The sequence below is a fragment of the Hakea prostrata genome, chromosome 6 (assembly GCF_041222555.1).
Source record: "Hakea prostrata isolate BN-2017 chromosome 6, UWA_Hpros_2, whole genome shotgun sequence".
Taxonomy (NCBI): Eukaryota; Viridiplantae; Streptophyta; class Magnoliopsida; order Proteales; family Proteaceae; genus Hakea; species Hakea prostrata.
In genome coordinates, this window is record NC_142605.1 from 33,472,445 (window position 1) to 33,494,488 (window position 22,044).

A 22,044-nucleotide genomic window follows, 5' to 3' on the forward strand; every position below is an offset into this window, starting at 1 on the left:
GGTGGCGTCACTTTGCTGCTAGTCTAGTAAAGGGCACCCGATAAGTTTTGGTTGACTAGCATATCGTTACTAGATTTGGGGTCCGCTTTGTTCTTCACCCGTTCCTCGTTTAAGTCGTATGCCCTTATTAATCCACTGTTTAGAGAAAATCACGTCTGTGCCTCGCCGGCAAACTCAAAACCCTCAAAAAACCCAAACTCCGGCTTCCGAGCCAACTGCATCTGCAACAGATAGAGAAACCAATCTGTTGTGGGTGAAACTTTCTCAGTGAAAGATGAAGGAAGAATCAAAGGGGCCGCCAAACAGAGAGTTATACGCTCTTCTTCACATCTCACCTGAAGCTTCAGATGAAGAAATAAGAAAAGCTTATCGTCAATGGGCACAAATCTATCATCCCGATAAATATCAATCTCCTCAGGTTATATACTTTCTTTTCCATCTATTAAACCAATTCTTTTGGTCTGAATGCGATTTCCAGCGTAATTTAGTTATCAATTAGTGATACTGTATGAATTTTACATTATTGATTTGGTTTGGATTTAGGCATGACTACGAAATGCTTTGATGCATTCTCCTTTGTTTAGCGCATATAATTATGCAGTCAATGGTACTATAAGTTGTTCGAATAAGAATGTCGTTTTTGTTACCATTCACCATTATTCCTGCTGGCTGTTTGATGTAAAGCATAGTGCACAAAAAACTCTAATGAGATGTAATTTGAAGAACTAACAGCTGATAAAGTAAAGGCAGGCACACAAAGAATCAGTATATTAGGAGGGAAAGTTCAAGAAATGAAATGTAATGGACTCTGTCCTGCTGAAATAAGAATCTTTTCATTGCAAAGTCTGACATAGACACATATGATCGTGGGGTCCTGAATCAAGAGGCAAATCCAATTTGATCAATCTTGAACCATTAAATAAATAAATAAAATGAAAAGACCCTATTCTTTCTCGCATTCGCCTTCCGCTCCTGTTGCAGGCTCTCTCTGTCTTGAGTACCCCTGAACCTCCCCCATTGCGTGTTGAGGAAGCTGATGATGCTCTTGAGTCCAAAACTCTCTCCTGACAATTGTCTCCGATCTTGAGGGTTGCAGGAGAAGCAACCGTGTGCCCAAGGGCCGACCAACCTGACAGACATTTCGTTGTTAATTTCAAATCGCCCATACATTTCGTTTTTTGGAATGCTTTTTCTTATTGTAAATTCCTAACCTATGCTTATCCTGGGCTGGTTTTTATAGATCACCTGTACAATTCTTGTTTCTTCAGGATGTAGAAGATTACATCAATAAATCTCTTAGTAAAGCTTATGGTTAGGTAATTGAAAAGACCGGATTTTTGTAGGGGCAGAAATTGGGTGTGCTGCGAACGGAAGCAAAAAACCAGGCCAGTAAGCACACTGAGGGCAGTTTGCATCAAATAGGCAAAAAACTCTGGCAGTTTCTGCCCAGAACTTGATATGTCCTAGTTTTTATTTATTGATATTTGGCCCCAGGAAGAGTTGAACTTATGACCTGCTTTTCTGAGTTGTTGATATTTGCTGATTGAGCAACCCCTTGGGGTCGGGCTAGCTTTTTATGTGCTTAGACAATTGAACCGGGTTTATAGGGTTTCAAGAATATCTGGTTAATTGAATGTCTGGTGGTGGACAAATTCTGCTTGGAGCATGTTTGATTTGAAAAGTAAACTATACTGTAGTTTGAGAACGAAGAGAAGGAAGATAGGTAGGGTTAATCCAATAAATTGTCAAGTGAAGTAATTTTTTATTCTGAACAAATAATCCAGGGCTGAGAGAATTTAAATATCAGAATAATGAAGGATCTGGTGCAGTCATATCATTCTTATATATAGAGGCTGGTTTCATTTCAAATTATATCAGAATCCCTTCTGAAGACAACAAACTGAAATTTCTACCAAGAAGCTAGAATTCTACAGCAGATTAAGGAATAAGAGTGGAATCTGTTGACACACCAACAGGATTTTTTTGGGGTTAGGATCAAACTGAAACTGAACAGAGGCAAAGTCTAAAAGGATATGATTTGGAACTGCTACCTGATGTTGTTGGAATCATTACCAAGGAGCCTACTAAATTACCAATGCCAGAGCATGGTTGTCAAGGCGCCAAGGCATCCAATGGGGCATAGAAAACCGACTACGCGACTAGGCGAACCTGGAGGCCCAGAACCATAGAAGGCCTGGATGCCTAGGCAACAACTTGAAAAAACTATGTGCCAGAGAGATCTGATTCACCACAGACTACAGGCAATGCCAAGTTGCCGACTATATATGTCAAATTCATGTGAACTATTGTAGCTTTTTACAAACTTATTTATAAACTTCCATCCATGAGAATCGCATGCTAGGCTTCCTGAGTCTGTATCTAACCTCTCCCAATGAAATCACATCTCTGCCCTTCTATTTTGGGAGGACAGAAGTACTCAGGAAGCGTTAGCATATGCTACACTCTGGAACAAATAACTACTTTCCAAAACTTAAAACAAGACGTGATCAAAACTTGAACTCTTCCAGCCAATAATTCACCCTGGAGGCAGTGTTAACTTACTAGGAAACAGCTTGAAGTAGGGCTCGACTCATGGGGACTGAATTCACTCAAATAAGACATAATAAACACCAAAATAAAAAGTGAAGGAACAAAATTATAACTAAATAATAAGGTAATTATTCATTTTTCCTATCCACTTAAAAATATCCTTCAGAGGAAGTCACCTGTTTGCTGCTTGTTGGAAAAAAGGTCAATAGCTTGTGGTTTTCTTAGTTTCCTTATTGGTTGTGATGCAGCTTCTATTCTCAGATTTTATAGGCCATGTTCTTTCTTTATTTAAAAACCTTAGGACCGTTCAGACATTCCCTGATTCAAGTTCAGGAGTTTTACTCTGGTGATTGGAGGAGCAGCATGCTTTCAAGAATCAGATTAGAATCCCAAATGCTGATTCCCACAACCTATTTTGGAATTTGTCATGAATGGTCTATGATTTTCATTTTTTGGTCATTTCTTTTTCCTTCTTTAGGGGTGCTGGTTGGGGTCCCTTGAAGTTGTTTACTCATGTTCTTTTACATGCTTGTTCAATTCAGATGAAGGATGTTGCTACAGAGAACTTTCAGCGGATTAACGAAGCATATGAAATTCTAACTGATGAAAAAAAGAGACAAATATATGATATCTATGGTATGGAAGGAATAACTTCAGGTTTAGAGCTTAGTTCAAATTTAAATCAAGCAGAAGAAATAAAAAAAGAGTTTGAAAGGTCACGGAAGCAGAAGGAAGAGGAAGAGATATATTCCCATGTTAGACCTTCTGGTTCAGTTGTTGCAGCTTTGTCTATTCCACGGTTTCTCAGGGGAGGTGGCATCATGAGAGGGTATGCATCTCATCCTTTAGATCTTTCTTTGGTTTCCAGCTTTGTGATACATTTAAATTGATTCTGAATAAATATTTGGACTTCTTTGAAGCCTTACCAACGAGTGAGTAGCTTCTTACTGATCTTTGAAATGCTCAAGATATTGCTTCATTGCTTCACTGTAGTTATGCAAGATTCCATCTGGTAGACATCACTTGCACCCACAGTCCCACATACATGAGAGCAAGGACAGTGTGGGTGGTCTTAGATCGTGCTGGTTGTAAATTAGCGCAGGCTCATGCAAAATGGTGGTTATAGATTGAGCTAATGTTCATCTGGCTTGTTCAAGACCCATTTTTAAAGCATGAAGAAACCAAAAAAGGGGGAGGAAAAAGGCTTGTTGCTTGATCTGCATCTTTTTCCTCTGGATTCCCTCTGATAGGTAGGTGCCGAGGGGATGTATTGATCCTTGCCAACTGAGCTACTACTTTGGGCCCATTGGGTTATTAGATATTATTGGGATTGAATTAGTATCATGGTAGAAGATCTCGCTCTCTCGAGAGATCTCGCCACCTGAAGGAATCTCACCATCCGGGGTCCGACGGAATCATTTTGCGCACTCGGTGGCCCTCTCGGTGGGTTTGGTCCCGGGTGAACTTGGATTGCTTTGGCCTTTGCCGTTGGTGGCCTTGGTTGGCCCCTGTTGTTTCGTCTACCCTGTGCCGATGTGGGTTGGGTGTTATACACTGTATTAGACCTTAGCTATTGAAGTATCATGCTCATAATTTGTTATGTCCTATGGTTCCATCTCGTTTTGATTAATTATCACCTTGGTTTTGTTTAAATATTTCATGCAAGTGAGTGATTGTTTCCTGTGGTGGCGGTTGTTCGGTCGCCTCCCAAAAAAAAGGGGGAAAATTGAGGTTCCGATCCGGGAATGGCGGTCTCGGCGGTTCCCCTGCGGTCTGCCTTCCGCGGGTGGCGGTTCCGGGTCTCGCGGTTCTGATTAGTATCCTTACTCTTTTACCTTTTGATTTCCTTAGGCGTCACCATACCTTTTTATCAATTTTATTCAATCATAATCAGCTAACGGGTTTCGATTAAGTTCTCAACATAATTATTTATTTATATTTAGTCCAGAAAAGTTTGCTTAACCTGGGAGTTGGTCGGGAACCCTTGGACCCTTTTTCTGATAAACGTTGTTTCTCATAGAATGATTTAGAATGAACCTGTAGCTGATCAAATGGCTATGGCTACTGATTTGATCTAGTTAGCTTTCCTGTGTTTAAATTTAAGTAGTTGACACTAAATCCGTTGAACTATACTCTGATGTGTTGCAGAAAATCCTTAGACTTTCCCTTTTTTATCAATTTTATTCAATCATAATCAGCTAACAGGTTTCGATTAAGTTCTCAACATAATTATTTATTTATATTTAGTCCAGAAAAGTTTGCTTAACCTGGGAGTTGGTTGGGAACCGTTGGACCCTTTTTCTGATAAACGTTGTTTCTCATAGAATGATTTAGAATGAATCTGTAGCTGATCAAATGGCTGTGGCTACTGCTTTGATCTAGTTAGCTTTCCTGTGTTTAAATTTAAGTAGTTGACATTAAATCCGTTGAACTATACTCTGCTGGTTGCAGAAAATCCTTAAGACTTTCTATTTTGATCTAGTTAGTTTTTTACTGGATGGCTAAGATTATTTTTTGTTGGATGAATAAGTAATATATTAAAAGCACAAGCAACACAACAAGGGAAAATACATCAAGAGCTGAAGAGGGGCAGGGGGGAGCACAAAGCTCAAGAGCGGGGATAAGAGGGCAACTAAGACCCCAGAAACTAACAATTAGTCTATTTATGGGGTTGTCAACAACAGGGGGATGGGGGAAGGAAGCTAATCTAGAAGATACATCAAAGAAAATGGCTTTCCAAATCTGGTATAGGGATCGAGATTTGGAAGTCCATCTTCTAAGGTTACGCTCCCACCAGACATGATGGATGGATGCACCAAAGACAAGATTGCCAAGGCTATCACAAATAGAGTGACTGGCAAAAGACCTCAAGATCCAAGTCCAATCACGAACAAACCCGTGTGAGCGTCTTGAGTGGGGCCAAATGGATGCAAGGGCTCTATCTCATAGGGGACAGGAGAATGGGCAAGAGAAGAAAAGGTGATCAATGTCCTTTGAACCATTCCCACAAAGGGAGCAGCAGGGGTTGGCTGGAATATGGCGGCTAATGAGGAAGGCTTGGGTAGGGAAGGCAAGGTTAAGAGATCTCCAAAGGGTGAGGGCGTGACGGGGGATATGGCCTTTAAACCAAACCAGGCGGGACCAGGGGACAGAGGGATGAGGGGAGCGGAGAAGGTTCCAAGCAGAGGATGTGGTGAAGGATTTGGAGGGTGAAGGGGTCCAAACATTGATGGCTAAGATTATTTAATTGCATTGAATATGTTCTATTCTTTTTACGTGATGATACAAAATATGCAGTTAGTTTGTGTCAACAATTTCCAGTTTCTTCTTTCTTCTTCTGTCCACCTAAATTTTGGTTCAATGCATGACTTTCAGAATGGCAATGTCTAGCGAAGTTCAATCTCAGATATCCAAGCGTAATGCTATTGCTGTCGGTGGCAATATGACAGTTAATGGAAATTCTGGGGGTGGAGCTGCTACTTTTGTGTTGAGGCATCAGATTTCTTCAGTTGCTTCCATAGAGTTCATGGCATCAGCTGGTTTACGGTCACTTCTTGGGGTACAGACGTCGCGGTAGGACAATTGCTTTTGTAAGTTACCTAATGTTTTTGGCATATTCTGCTCATCAATGATTCACTGTCATCATGATCTTATCCATTTTTTCACAGCCATTTGTCTCTCCGCTCAACAGCATCAAGTGGAATAGCAATATCTTTGAGCGACGGTACAATTAATCTTACCAATACCTGGACTCGAAAACTCTCTGAGACAGCAGATGGAAATGTATGCTTTTCCTTCCTTTGTGTTTTTTTTTGTGTGTGTGGGGGGGGGGGGGAGCATTGGTTGTTATAGTGTGTATGTTTTGTTTGGAAATGGGAAATAAGAAATACATTTCATTAAACAATACATAAAAACTTGATGCAGAATCGTATACACCAACTAACAGAACAGAGTGACAGCATATAAAAAAGGATTATTACAGTTTACAATATATTTTAATTTTTAGCTCATATAGGATGGGAATCCAATTTCCTGCAATTCACTTTATTCTTCTTCTTAATCCTAGAATCAAATACGCTTGAGTAGACATGTTGTTTACTTTCTTTTCAATGAGGCTAGTGTATAGCATTTTTATTTGGTCAATATTGATTTGTTTTGTGACAGTAAAGAGCTTTTGGTTTCTGATTCTAAGATTTTTGAAGGCCTTCTGCCAAATTGAGACATCAGCATCTTCATAAAAGTTTTGTTTGTAGACTGATACAAAAGCACCTGCTGACCCAGTTTGGAGGAGGTGTATATCCTTCATTTGGCATCCCCTATGTTTCTTCAATTATTCCATCATACACCTTTGAAGTACTATTCCTGTAGCAATAGTGAGTCTAGTGAGTCTGCCTTATTTTCCTTTATTTTTTGATACGGGTTGGTGAAGGGAAGCGACAAATACCCTGGCACCTGTTAGAGATTAGAAAATTTTGTTGGTAGGCGGCCACCATTTGTCTTGAACTTTACTTGTAGAGTTTCCAGGACCCTATTGCGGCAACTTATTTATGTCTTTTAAGTTCGAGTTTTAGCATCAGATACATTTGCTATCTCAATATCCTGCTTCCAATTCTTAGAAGAAATTGGCAGTGAGTTCCTTACTTCCTGAAAATTAAACTTTTAAATGATTTGCTGATCTACACTGGATTTATGATCATGCTGTTGATGCCACTTTTGGATCTTCTATCCTTAGTCTGCCCAGAACTTCATCTACTTCCTCTTCCCTTGCCTGATAAAGTAATATGTATCTGAAGTCTTTAATTCCTCCTTACCAGCAGTGGGGTTAATTTTCTTATGTGGAGCAAGGGCCTTTGGATTGTTTATGGGGCACACATGGTTAATTGGAGATGTATATTTCAAAAACTGGGAATTATGGATTGAATTCAAGAGGTGCAATAGGGGAAAAGGGGGAAAAAAAGTAGAGAGAAAGAATTCAAGCCTAAGATTTTGCTTTCTAGAAGCCGTAGCTGGCCCTTCTTGTATTTTTTTTGTTTTCTGTGGCTACAGGAGTTACTGTATGGGGTTCTGTTATAGATTGGTGATTTTAACAGTATTAAATTGTGGGATGCATGTATTAGTAAAGCTTTCCAGGGCATGTATTATTAGACCACTCAGGAGTAAATTCAGTTTGAGAATCGCACGCATAATTGAAGCTGAATGTGGCGAAACCATAAAAGCCGAGCTGTTGTTGATCAGGCAAGAACCATTTCCATATGGGCATAAGACCAAAGGGTCAACCCTCTCCACTGTATTAAATTCTGGGCACTGAAGTGTTAGATTCCAATGTGTACAGTTGCATCCGTTTTTCAGTGTTCCCGTGTATTCTGGTTTTCCTTCCCCCTGCTTCCCTGTTTCAGCTTGAGAAATATTAATATCATCCAAAGTACACTGAAAATAACCTGCAAATCATGCGTTTTGATTGTGAAAGTTAATATAACGTTCATGTTAAATCAAGGAATGAAAACCAAATGTAAAGAAGAAAACCGACTTTCTGCAAGCAAGAGGATAATAGTTGCACAGAACCAAGTCCTGAGAGCAGCAGCCATATTTTGTGAAATTGGGAGATGAAGAATGTGTTGAACAGTGACTGAATGAGAAATTTCTACTGTCATAGGTGAAAATGGGATAGAAATTAACAAAAACCAAGGAAAAACAAGTTGGAGTGTCGAAACTTGCAAAATTTTTGTCGAAACCTGCGAAATGGTCGAAATCTGCGAAATTTCAGTTGAAACCTATGATTTTGACGAAATCTTGAAGGTTTCGTTTCAATTTTCGAAAATGCAGTGATTTTGGTTGAAATTTTGACAATTTCAATCAAAATTTATTAAATGATTTAATGTGCTTGTTCATTCCAGAAATATTTATTTATTTATTTTTATCTCAGATACAACTTGTTTTGGGGCCAGAGTCATCTATTGCTGTTGGATGGCAAAAGAAAGATGAGAAAACATCTGCTGCTGGAGAGTTGAAGGTACAGCTTTCTTCTTTTAGGCATGTCCTTGTTTTCAATTTTCATCTCCTACAAAGATCAAGATTTATAGAAAGTAGAGCGTTTTTAACTTAAAAGCAGTCTTCTTGTATGGTTTCCCATATTATTGTCCTCCCCCATTTAATGATGTATGTTACTTTCTGAACACCATATGTAAGTGGTAAAACAATTTATTTCTTACCATTTTGCTTTAAATGAGATGTGGTCGTGTTTGCAAGTTCTGGTTTTGCATGAGGTTTGAAATACATGATCTTTTTGCTAGCTTAATCACTTAAGCAGGAAGGATATATAAATAAGATAAGATTATCCATGTGACACTGATATTCCATATCTTTACTGCTTTTCCTTATAGTTTATTCCTTTGATTTGTATGATAATGGAAAAAGGTTATCTAGATGTGCGTTCACAGAGGATATCTCTTGATGGGCAGTGTTAAGCCATTCTTTGGTTCCATTAAGTCATGTCTTGAGAAACATGACCAATTCACTGCAGACCCGTACCTTATACCATATGTTTAATCCCAAGTGCATCCATCTAGGACTCCATTGCACTTTAGAACAGCGAATACATCTGGGATGGGCACAATTTTTTTGAGTTAATAACAGGGATAGGGTTTGCTCTGAGAGTGGACTTGAAAAGGAGAATAATGAGCTTAAAGAGCTGCCAAGGATGGAATGGTGGCAAAAATTCAGACGGGTGATGATCTCTATTGTTGCAAAGTAAACCTATATTGAGGCTTCCAAAGGTTATTGTCCTCTTTAACTCACCAACAACGATGTACTTTGGCATGTATTTGGGCAGAGAACGACTATTTCCAGCAATAGTTAAATGCAGGGAGCCCAGATCCAACCATTCTCTCTCTCTCTCTCTCTCTCTCTCTTCTTCTTTCCCGCTTTTCTCCTCTTTGATCTTCTGGAAATGGAAACTTTGTGTTGGTTCTTGTGAGCAACAATGAGATTTATAACACATTTTCCCTTCACACTTCATGATTTATAATTATGGATTTTACGAGATTTGGAGCTGCTGCATTTCTTTTCCTGATTCTCTTGAAAGGAGGTTAAGAAAGGTTTTGTATTAATTATCAAGGTGAAAGCAAACATGTAAAAGCAAGATTTGGAGCTTCTCCCCGGTAATCTAAACTAAAGTGGTGGTGAAGCAGATGAGATTCCGAATCTGGCACTGATATCGGCCTTTTTATGCTGAGTAAGATATAAAAAGAGTTAAGCCACTTCAGAGAGGGGAATTGCCATTGCAAAGAAGATGGAGCTAAGTTGAGTTTGCCGTGCATTTGATGTCTTATCTGATTATACTATATCAAGTTCTTATTTAAAATTTTTTCAAGTTACATTGAAGGCTATTGTGTGCTTTCTATTTGTAGAATATGATTACATATCAATGATAAGGATGTAAAGAGTGTGTGAGTGGTTGCTTTTTGTTTTTCTCACCTTTTGCAATTTTCTTTTGCTTTCACATCTACTAATGCTGATTCGAGACCTTCTTCTCTTTATTTACTTCAACTAAATAAGTAATCTCTGCAGTTTGGAACAAGTTCATTGGGGGCATCTGCTCATTATACTCGGCACTTCTCCACAAAGTCGCATGGCCATGTGGCTGGTAGAATCGGAAGGTATATGCTTGATGGTTCTTTAAATATCAGAATTGTTGAACAGTTCCTTTTTCCTTATCATGCATCCTTTTGTCTTCTGTACACCTTTTGGGAAGAAATTCTTAACATTTGGAGCTTTTTAGAAGGGAAGCAGAATTATAAATCTCAAAATTCTAGGTTTATGTCAATGTATTTTTGTTGGTTGTATTATGGATACATATAACTGGTGTCAAAGATGCGCTAGCACAGACAATAGTGTCGCATAGTGATGGGCCATGCTGAGGGGTAGTAGCTGATGTGAGTTTTTGATGGATAATGTTTCCCCTGGATTGGCCTCTGTTAGATTTTGTGGTCCCACTTATTCTGTTTCACTCATAATCAATCATTTTCGAAGAATCAAAAGTTTTAAGCTAGGTAGAATGAAGATGGAATATCTGGTGCATGTAACTTCAGTTATACAAAGATAGATGGTGAGGTGATGAAACTTGATGAGAAGGAGATTCGACTAAGTGGTTATTTTTGGTATCTTGGCTGAATTATAAATAAAGAAGGTGATATAGAGAACAATGTTTCCAACCAAATTAATATAGGATGGATCAAGTGGAGAGTTGTGTGGTTGACATATTCCTATAAAGCTTAAAAGGAAAGTTTTATAGGACCATTGTATGATCAGCTTTAATGCATGTGAAGAGTGTTGGGTAGCTAAGAAGAATTCAGTAGCAAAACTGTGAAGGATAAAATAAGGAATGATCATATTAGAGTTAGTCTGGGAGTGGCTTTGATGACTGATAAGCTATGAGAAAGTCAATTGAGGTGGATAACAATGTTTAGTGGAGGCCTTTAAATGCTCCAGTATGAAGGACTGATTTAATCCAAATTGCAGGAACTAAAAGAACCGGGGGTAGACCTAGAATAACTTTTGAAGAATTGGTGAAAAGACATGCATGGCTTAAGCCTTGTATCTAGTATGACCTTGAACAGAGCTAATTGGAAGGCAAGGATCTATGTAGTCGTTCCAATTTAGTTGGTAAAGGCCGAGTTGTGTTAGTTGCTGTGTGAAGAATTATTTTGCCACTTGGAAAACTTTGTTAGGTTTTAAAGTAAATGAATGAGTAGAGGAGGGTGGGACCTGCTTGTGCACCAAATATGGGTGTTAGGTGTCTAGTGGCAAGTTATAAGCTGGCCATGATCTACTCCCATTGGACGGACATTTCATTACTTCCTTATGATAGTCATTGTGTTCTGGATATACTATACCTGTCAAGGTGTTGCCAATACCCTGTCTAAGTGACATGAATCCCTTTAGGATGGGTTACCCGTTGCCAAGTTGTCAATGTGCCTAAATTCAAATCTAGGTAAAATTTTGGGGTTCTAAATGGATAAAAGAATTAGTAGAGTGACTGGCCAATCTCATCTCTGTTGGCTGTCAGTGTGATTGATTATGAAGAAACCTTCTTGGATCCTGAGGATAGAGAGAGGGTTACTGTAGTAAATTCCATTTTTTAAGTTTTAGCTAGAACTTTTTCTTGTCAGGGTATGTTAATCGTAAGTTATACAGCCTGAGGGATCCTCTTCATGGTTCCCCAGACATTACATTCCTAGGTTTATTTTACCACCCTTCAATCCACCTTCATACCCACTCAAAAAAGGAAATGGAAAAAAGAAAAAAGAAAAAAAATGCTGGTGACCCTCCTTCCAATCTCTCCTTTTTTTTTATTTTTATTTTTTGGGTGAAGAAAAATAAATTTAAACCCACAAGGGTGCATGATGCAACCCAGGGTTTAGGGTTGGATATCCAGGATCCTCTTAAATAAGAACCAGCACTGATTAGGTGTTTTGGCTAGGGTTTTAGGGTAAATTTGGGTTTCAGCTAGGGTGTGAAGAGGGCTAGGGCTGAGGGTTCTGCCTTTCAGAACTGAATTCTAATATAATCTTTCAACTAGAATGGATTCTAATTGTTGGAACTTAATAAAACTTCTACTCTGAAATTTCAAAAATTCAAACCCCAAGGTTGAAGAAGACTTGCAGAAATTTTAGATTAGGTCAAAATAGGTTGAATGGGGTAATGAACTTAGGGGTTATGTTCAGGGGTTAGATGCGAACTTAGGAGGGGAAGAAAGGGGGTCAAGGGGGACTGAGGTGGTGGTCTAATCAGGAGAGTAGGCTGCAGCTATCGCAGAAACAGGGAGGAGAGGGGGAGGGGCTTATGGATGCTAGGGGAGGGGGTAGAAGTTTCTGGACCAGAAGGGGAAGGGGAAGGGGTGATTTGGGATGGGGATGGGACTGTTTCTAAGGTCTGAGATCAAGGGGAGGGGCTGTGGACGGAGAGGGGTCTTCTACTTACTTGAGGATGAAGATCTGGAGTTCTTCAATGCTGGACTGAGTGCTTGGAAGTTTGAAGATGAAGAAAAAATCTCAGAATTGTAGAAGGCAAAGCTCTCTAACCCAGCCGCAGGGTCCCAAGGGGATACCCACGACTTCCCAATTCAAAATTTCACTTAATCAATTCATTAATTATCAAAAACTGAAGTTTACAATACTGGACTAGGCTATTTATAGCCTCCACAACTGTTGGACTCAAATAAGGATTCCCTACCTATTTGGGAATCCAACATTTAACTAAATAGAACTCAAATTTCTGAAATAACCGACTCTAAAAGATTCAATTACTGACTTCTAAATGTGAACAAACTCAAAAAGGTTAGATCCCCTTTCTAAATAAGGAAACTTACCCATACATTAAAAGATTTATAACTCTTAAGTCTTAACTGACTGACTCAAACAGAAAAATAAAGATAGATCCCTAACCCTTGGATCAAGGGGATTCTATAAAGACCCATATTCAGACCCAAAAAGGGGATTGGAAAATGACCAAAATACCCCTGGGGTATTCAGCCAGCTTTGAATACCTTGTTAGATCTGGATTTTGGGCCCAATTTCAGGGGGCTTGACCCAGGATACATCATCGCAAGGGAAAAAAAGAAAGAAAGAAAGAAGGGGGAGTGGGGGAGCCTAAGCTGGTGGAGCTTAGGTACACAAAAGAGAAGAATCAAGTCCTTAGGTAACAAAAATATGCCTATTCCTTAGGGTATATAACAGGTGCTTATGGGGAACGGAGAGGAGCTTAGAGCTGACATCTTTAAAATGGCTCGCCAAATCTGTTGTTGGAAATGAGATTGGTGGTCCATTTTTGAAGGTCAAGCCAACGTGTCTGATCGAAGCTCCAAAAAAAACCTTCCCAATGATATCCGTGATCTGAGATCATCCGAAAGTAGATGACATCTGACGGGCATTCTCAATCAAAGGGGGATTGGAAATGGCTGCGGGCCTTATGGAGCTTAGTGCAAGGCTCCAAATGGCAAGGGAGTCGGTACAGGTGAAGAATAGGCGAGGAATGACCTCTTCCCCAAGGGTGCAAAGGATCTTCTTTGCATGTTCAAATCATTTGCTATTGGGGCACACTCCACTTAAAAGAATAATGGGGCACAGTTTACTCATCATAATCCAGTGGAAATATAATGATCTAGTAATTGCTATTATAATTTCCTGTAAATTCTCTAACGTTATCATTTGTCACTGCTTAGATATTTCTTGTCATTTATTTTGGATACATGATGGAGCTGGAATTGCTACAGTGCATTTTGTAAAGAATTAATGATGAGGCACACACTTCTAATATTCATTAAAGTGTTTATCTCATTTAATTTTGCTCTTGTAATATTCATTAAAGTATTTTCTCCTTCAGTTTTGTGACGTCAGTATCAATTTTGCAGCACTGCTTTGGAGTTGGAAGTTGGGGGTGGAAGGAAGATATCTGACTTCAGTGCTGTTCGGATGCTTTATTCCATCGGAATTCAGGTGACTGCTGCTATCCTTGGAGTTGGCGAGGAAGCATGCTTTAAGTTTATTACTGATTGATGATTATGTTTTTTGAAGTCTATGCTGGCCACTGAACCAAGTATTCTGTAGCCAATGTTTCTTTTTCCTCCTGTTGTTTTTTGTGTTGGGAAATTGATAACCTCTGAAGTTCAAATGTCACCTGTAAAGTTTTGGGTATATAATTCTGCCATCTATACATTTGTATTTATCATATATGCAAGGCCAAGGTGCTGGGGGTATGATATCTTGTATTCGGTGGCTTCCATTTGTTTTATGGTCAATACTTTTTCCTGCACAAGGCACTGGAAGGGAGTGTTACTGGTCTACTTGTCGTGTTCTATAAATTCTTCCATATCCTTGGCATGTTTTCCAAATTCCTGGTTGTTCACTTCATCATATAGGCATGGATGCCTTGAAACACGAGGCACTGGTTACTTAGGCATCTGGGTAGGCTTTGTGGCCTAGGCATCAGTATGGCATCAACTAAATTAACACCTAACACAATACTGCAAGAAATTTAGTTTTGATATTCCTGTTAAAGGTCCAATCTCAAAATTTTCTGTACAACCTGTCCCAACGTGGAACTGTCCCACTGCTTTAATCATCTGTTAGCTTCAGAACTACTCCAGAGTCCAGGCAGGTGTATTTGCTGCCAACTAATTTAGCGTTGCAAGAGTCCAAATTCAGATTCACATAAGCATTTTTGTGTAATATCCTTATAACAGAAAAGGTTGACTTGTTATCCAACACATCATTGATTGACAAGTAATATTCTGTCCCATATTTTCATAAACGTGTTTCTTCTTTCTTCAGGGGTGTTTTTGGGATCTCTATCCTGTTAGTAATAATGATTTAACATTGCAAGGCATATATTGTGTAGGTGTCTCATAGACATTGCTAAGAAGGAACTGAAGTCAAGAATTATCAAATTTGTGTCTTGTAGTTACATCTTATACCATATTTGAACTGATTTCATGTTTTTTTTAAATGACATTGTATCAGTGTATCTTCTTATCCTTTTCTCCCCCCCCCCCCCCCCCAAAGTTCTCTTTACACACACTACAACCGAAATATGTCTTCTGCCTAAGTCTCACCTTCAGCTTCTGATGTGCACTTGTCACGTTTCCTTTGATTGCAATACAGGTTGTACAGCATTTTCCTATGAAATTTGTGAATAACTTATCTCTTCCTTTTGGTTAAATAGGGAGTCTTCTGGAAATTCGAGTTCCATCGTGGGGGACAGAAGCTAATTATTCCTGTAAGCTATCATATTTCAAATTTTGTGTGCCTCAATGGTATTATGCTCGGTGCTTTTTATTTTTAAATATAGATAATTCATGGATGCAAAGTTCTTACATTAGGAATTCTGATTTATTTTATTATTTATATGAGAATCTGTCCTGGAGTGTGGCCTAGCCTAGCATTTCCAGGAATCTATCTCTTTCCTCTTGACTGAAGGTTGCCTGGATGCCTAGGTGTCAGCTGTCGCCTTGACAACTATTTGTCAATATAAGGAACATTTCAAATTAGTTTTGTTTCATCTTAATCAAAATTACATATTCTGAAGAAACTGACACCTCCATTTGATACACTTGTGTGGAGGGTAAGCTCATGCAATATACCATTTAGTATTTTCCCTCTGAGGTTGGAGTCTTTATTTAATCTTTGTCTTTCTGTATCCGCATTGACTTTTGTATTATAAGACATTCCAATCTACTTTGACCATTAACTGGATGTGTGTAGGTCTTGCTTTCTAGGGAGTTGACTGCAGTTGTTGCCGCTGGAGCTTTGATGATCCCATCATCTCTTTATTTCCTCCTGAAGGTTTACACATAAATCTCATGCATTTATTGCTCCCATCTGTAATCATTCCTTTAGTTGATTCCATGTTCAAGAACGTGCTTTCTTACAGATAGTTATTGAAATGTTTCAATGTGCTGATTGAACAAAGTACAATCATGAAATGAAGCCTTTTATCTTTAATTTCTTAGACTGATTTTTTTTATTTACTAACTGAAGCTAGAACAGTGATTGAGTGCCTCCAAGGACAAAGAACATTCCCACCATGGATAACCTGAATTTTGTAAAAGAGGACTTCCAGATAGCATGGTTGTTGTGCTTCGGCTTTATTTCTTAGTGTTTAAACTAATTTCTGGAAGTCTCCAGGCTGTATAGTCTTAACCTTTGATCACTGAGAGTAATTTCTAGGTTTATATTTCCTCTCTTTCTCTAACAAGGTTCTCCCCTTGGATACTGTAAAGAATTATGCACCACAGGGGCATTTATGTAATTACAGTCATTATCACAGGGGCTAATATAAATACACATAGGTCAAGGGGGATGCATGTTGTATCTGTATTTATTTTATAAATACACTGCATCAATGATTGGGAAAACAACCAAATTGTGAGCAGTTGTTTTTTCTCTCCTACTTCCTCGATTTCTCATTTTTTTTTCCATGGGGTGCCAGGGACTGGTTTCCTTGTACCGTTGCTGTTTCATGGTATCAGAGCAATATAAACCTGTCATTGCCATTTCTAATTGGCGTTTTGAGAGTCAAAGGATTTATGGAAGTGTGCAGCAACTTTTTGCTTTTTCTACGCTGGTCATGATGGCTTTTCTTATTTTGAAAAACTTTAACAAGATATTGATCTGCAGTTTCATATCTAGGACACCTTGTTTTCTTTAACTTTTTGATATGCACATGCTTATACTGTTTTCCCTTTTATTGATCACAGACATTTGTTGTTAAGCCTTATTACCTTAAGCGGGAGAAGCAAAAGACACTAAAAAACTTGGAGAAATCTTCAGCACAGGTATGTATTGTTCATGGCTCTTCTTAGGTTACAAGGATTCATGTATGCTTGGTGGCTATATGGGTCTATTTATGTTATTATATTCAATCTAGAGAACTGAATGATACTGCTTTTTGGTTGTAAATTGGAAGATCGTCTAGGACATGGCTAGATGCCACATGCAAAATTCTAATGCAAATACCTAATATTTAAAGCAGTAAAATTTGTCTTCCAAATTTCAGAGTAACATCAGTGACGTGAATCTAGTTCTAGGGTTAGGTTTTCTAGGAGAATCTCCCTAGAATTTAGGATTCGCCCAGAATCTTCCAGCAAATATTGGTAAAATATTATGGAAAAGGTTCTAAGGATTTATGGGAAAACTTAGGGACAAGTTAGAATTGTTGACAAGTCACCAATGCAATGGTTTGAGATACCCAAGAATGATATGGGATGGGAGGAAAACTTAGGTTCCTAAATAGAATTGGGTTTGAGAAGGGATTTTATGATGGATATAGGTTGAAGGGAAAAATTAGGAAAACTTTGGAAGGAAAGCAATTCAAGGGATTGAAGATCTTAGGCAACTTCTCTTTTTCTGTTTTCTGCTCTTTTCAGGTTGCCATAGGTCAGAGAGAGGAGGTGGGAGGGGTGCCATTGTGTTTGAGGGAGGAGGGGGAGGGCCCTATAGTGATTGCAGGGGTGGGGGGAGGGGTCTAGATGGGTTGTAGGGGTGGGAGAGGGGATTGAGAGGGTCGTAGGTGCCTGGAATGCTTGCTGCCAGGCTGTGGCAGCAGGGGAAGGGGTGTGAGCTCTTCCGCAGAACAGGGGAGGGGGCAGGAGTGACTTGTGTGGGGCTGGGGAGGGATGGGGAGGGGTAGGGGCTGCTTTAAATGCGCAGGGGGAATGGGTGGGAAGGGGCGGCAATTTTTTTTTTTTTTTTTTGGGGGGGGGGGTAGGGTTGCCTTCTAGAGGTTGTGCAAGAGAGAAAAGGGTAGGGAAGGGTGCAATGGAGGTAGGATGCAGGGGAAGGGTTGGGGCTGTCTATAATTGAAACTGCTGGAGATGAGCTGCTGATTTGTTGAAGAGAGGCTGCCACAATTAAATCTAGAAACTATAAATCTGCCAGGGCCTTCCCAAAGATAACCCTGACTTGGTTTCTCACAAGCAATATTCAATCTTTATTCAATGCAGACCAAAGTTTACAATCATAGGTTGGCTTATTTATAGCCTTACATAAAAATATAGAACTTAACTCAAACTGGGAGAGACTATCTTGACTCAACTAGACTTCAACTTAACTAGGGTTTCCATTATAAGTTAGGATACCCTTTTACAATTAATTAGCAACCACCTAAATAAAAAGAGTTATTCTTGAAATAAAAAACTGTTTTATCTATAAGAGTCCTCATTAGGAAACGACTCCTTACCTAAGAAAAACAAAGCCACTAATAAAGACAAATTCCAATAAAAAACAAACTCCTAAAAGATAGGTGCTCTTCTTATCTATAACTAAACTAATGGAAACCAATGAAATGCCAACTCAAATAAGAAATTTGAAATGGTCTGGGATTCTTCTTATAAAGCTAGAATTCTGGAACTTAGGTTCCAGTAGTAGAATGGGGCATAAAATACCTAAAATACCCAAAATACCCCTGTAATAGGGTTTGTCCAGTTAGCTTTGGTTGGGCCTTGTGGCCCACTTTAGGGTTAGGCCGGGGGGTCAAGCTGTGTTTGCATCAATCAGTGTAACGTTGTTCTCCTCTCCATCCTGCTTTCCTGGTGATTAAAATAAAGATGCAATCTCCTCCTCTTGGGATGTCCAGGTGCAGTTTCCCGTTGCCTCTTTTTTAATTCCTTTTCTGGATCTCTTGTTCTGTTGTTTATTGTCGAGTTGCAGCTATTGGCTTTCCATATGTCTTATGGTGTGGCCTTTGTTGACTGGGTCCCCCCCTGGCCCGCCCGCCTGCCCGCGTGCTTTTGTTCTCCTTGCATCTTATCTCGTCTTAATATATTATTTATCACCCATGAAAGTATTGTCAAAAATACAGTTGTGACTTGAAAAAACTTTTTGTTAGGTGGCAGGAAACAATTCGTATTCCACTTTTTGCATTTAGCAACAAATTACCAACTTTGACATGTTTCTTGGGAGGAGAGAATTCCTATTCAAATTTCGTTTTGGGTTTTATTTTGATTTGTGTTGACATATACTTTATTATTGTTCATTAGTATTATGTAGCTTACATAGTCCTTGTGCTCGCCTATTTGATACCACTTATTTCCTGTATAAATATGTTCTACTATGGGGATGTGAATATGATGTTGTCCTCTGAAAGTTGGTTTGTTAACATTTATACATTGAGTCCTGGTCACTGGTTTTGGTTCTTAAGAAAAGTGTGACCTAATCATTTGCAGAACTTAATATATCCTACTTATCTTATTTTTATTTTATGGGTGTTTTTGGGGGTGAAGGGTGGGGTTTAGATATTTATAAGCTATTTCATGTTTTTGGTTCTGAGAATCAGAAATTGCCATATTGGTGAGGTGATGTCATTATATCTTGCAAGATATTCCTTAAGTCTTGAAGTGGGTGTTTGTTTCCTGCATCTCCTTAGCATGAGTAAAAGATGATTGGAATCCTTTTCTCCCTTATAAATTTGTCTTTTCTATTGAAGATCCAGGAGGCAAGGGTAGCAGCTGAGAAAGCTCAGCAGTTATTACAAAATGTGGCCAACAGGAAGAGGAATAAGCAATTAGAAACAAATGGGCTGATTATTACAAAAGCAGTATATGGAAGCCACAAATCATTTAAGAAAGGGAAAGAATCAAGAGAAGTGGATGATGACCTTGCTCCACAGATTGTGGATGTAACAGTCCCTCTGAACTTCCTTGTGAATGAATCTGGACAACTGAAGGTATACTTTTGATTTCATATGCTACTTGCTTTTCTTCTATGCACGCTTTTGTTGGAGCATGTTCTGTTGAGCTTGGAACCTATTTTGCTGGCACTGTATGTTTACTTGAGTGAAAGGTAAAACAGAACAAAATGAAAATTCCCAAAGAATGATTAACGGTTGACTGGAATATGCATAGGAGTTTGTTTAAGCACTGCAGTGTCATTGACTAAAAATTATATATTCAATTGTGACCCTCTTTGCTTTTTTCTTGAGTAGTTGAGATTCCAGTTATGTGGTATTTAATCTTGTATAAGTTATGTTTTGAGCTTGTCTTTTCTAGTTTTTGGTAACAAGGATGTTTCCATTATTTTGCCAGAGGATAAAAAGAAATAATGCACACGTGTGATAGAATCTATTTATTAAATATTCTTTTAAGGAAGAAGGGGTTGGGGTGTTTCTTTTTATCTTTATTTCTTTATTTCTTAATAATTTTTTTTTGTGGGTGGGGTTGTTTTGGAGGGGTAGGGTTAATGAAGCAAGGGTAACCAGCTAGCCCTTTCAACTTGGGAAATGAAATGAAAATATCTACCATTGTTCTTCAATCAATGTTGGGGAGAGTGATGATAACCAATTCGAGTTGTTATCTCCTTGTTGCAGTTGCCCTGGCTTGGCTATCCAAGCAATCGTCATTTCCATTAATGGTAGGGAGAGCATTGATTGGGGGTTATATAATAGGCGACACTGATCCCACATTGCTCTGGATCAGCTTGTGCGAGAAGATTAGCCGGATAAAGGGCCTGGCTGATCTATCATGTAGATAAGTTATGATTTTCCTGTTCCAGTTCTATTGATTGTGCTGTTGACCATATGTATCTCCCTCGTAAACCATGGGAGGGAGAGAAGATAGGATAGTGAGTTGGTGCTGCCATACAGGGATGGTTGTCGGATAGGGAATGATTGGCAAGGAAGGAGGAGAATGGGAAAAAAGGCATAAATATTGGGAAATTGTTTCCTAGGTTGCATGGTTCTCTGATTTGCACATGCCCTTCATCTCATTGTTGGCTGAAAATTTGCCCCACTTGTTCTTCCCGAGTGCTGATGTTTGTTCGTAGTTCTTTTATTCTATTTTTATCATAGGTCGCCTCACCCCCTGGTATTATGAACATATGTGCTTTTCAACCAAGATGTCTAATCTTCATTATTTTTTACTTGTTTAAGATGAGTTGCCATCCAAATCTAACTTATATGGCACATTGCACATTTATGAGTGGTAGTTTAGATGCCCAGCCCATTCTGTGGACGGAGCTGGTTGTTTATTAATGGACTTCTATGATAAACGAAACTAGTCACCTTAAGATTGTAGCATCTCAAATATTTTGGTGTGTTTGTGATACAGTTCATTTGTCCCCCTTCCCTGCCACCCCCCCCAAAAAGAAAAAAAAAAAAGAAAAGAAAGAAAAAAAACCCCCAAAAAAGGGGAAAAAAAGCCCTATCTGGAAGTGTAAGATCTTGGTGTAGATTCACTGATGTTGACTTACCAGATCAGTCTGAGAACTCAACCATCGATATCATGAGTTGAAAACATGTTGAACCCATAATTAACCAAATTCTTTGGTTCTGATAGTGTTTTATCTGTTGTTCCAGCTCCATGAAGGTGTGAAAAAGTCGGGCATCATGGGTTTCTATGATCCATGTCCTGGAGAACCCAAGAAGTTGCATGTGGAGTACACTTATGGTGGCCAGCAATTTGAGGTCCTCTATCTTCTATTTAGTTGTCCTTTCTGTAATTTCATGCTGTTGGAAATAATCTTGCAGTGTGTTTTCCATTGTGCAGGTTATGGTCGATGATTATGAGGAGTTGTTGATACCGCAATCGCAGCATATAATCTGATTTATGAGATTCTTGATGAAGTTTCAGATGCTTCTTGGTCACCTCTATCAATTTTGCATGTTCTGGCCATGCCCTTTGAGGTACCCTTTTGGAGCACCACCATCACATGATTTTGTCATGATAGTATGTATCCCTGGCAAATTTATCCTAGTCAAGTTATTGAGAGAACTTCATATTGTTGATGTAATTAATAGTGACAAAAGAAATAAAGACCCTCAATTCATTTCTTGTGTCTGTCAGTTTTCACGAACTCATCTCCACATGGTAATTTCCTGCTTTCATTCTGGTTTGCCTAGTTGCATCTAATGAGAAGTATCCCTTTGCAAATGATGAGAAGAATGGTCAGATATACAGAACCTCACTTTGACAAAACATGAAGAAAGAATAAAATAGAGGAAAATTAA

At 38.9% G+C, this 22,044-nt stretch overlaps 1 protein-coding gene across 1 annotated transcript; it reads left to right on the forward strand.

The window, feature by feature from the left end:
* Positions 1 to 90: 90 nt before the first annotated feature.
* OWL1 (DNAJ heat shock N-terminal domain-containing protein) lies at positions 91 to 21,866 on the forward strand. Its single transcript, XM_089158063.1, has 13 exons — positions 91 to 418; positions 3,093 to 3,379; positions 5,926 to 6,123; positions 6,219 to 6,333; positions 8,474 to 8,560; positions 10,117 to 10,205; positions 13,958 to 14,042; positions 15,268 to 15,321; positions 15,807 to 15,887; positions 16,802 to 16,879; positions 19,528 to 19,767; positions 21,394 to 21,501; positions 21,584 to 21,866. Exons 1-13 carry the CDS (start codon positions 275 to 277, stop codon positions 21,638 to 21,640), a joined length of 1,623 nt encoding a protein of 540 aa, XP_089014189.1. The 5' UTR covers positions 91 to 274; the 3' UTR covers positions 21,641 to 21,866.
* The last annotated feature ends 178 nt before the right edge of the window (positions 21,867 to 22,044 follow it).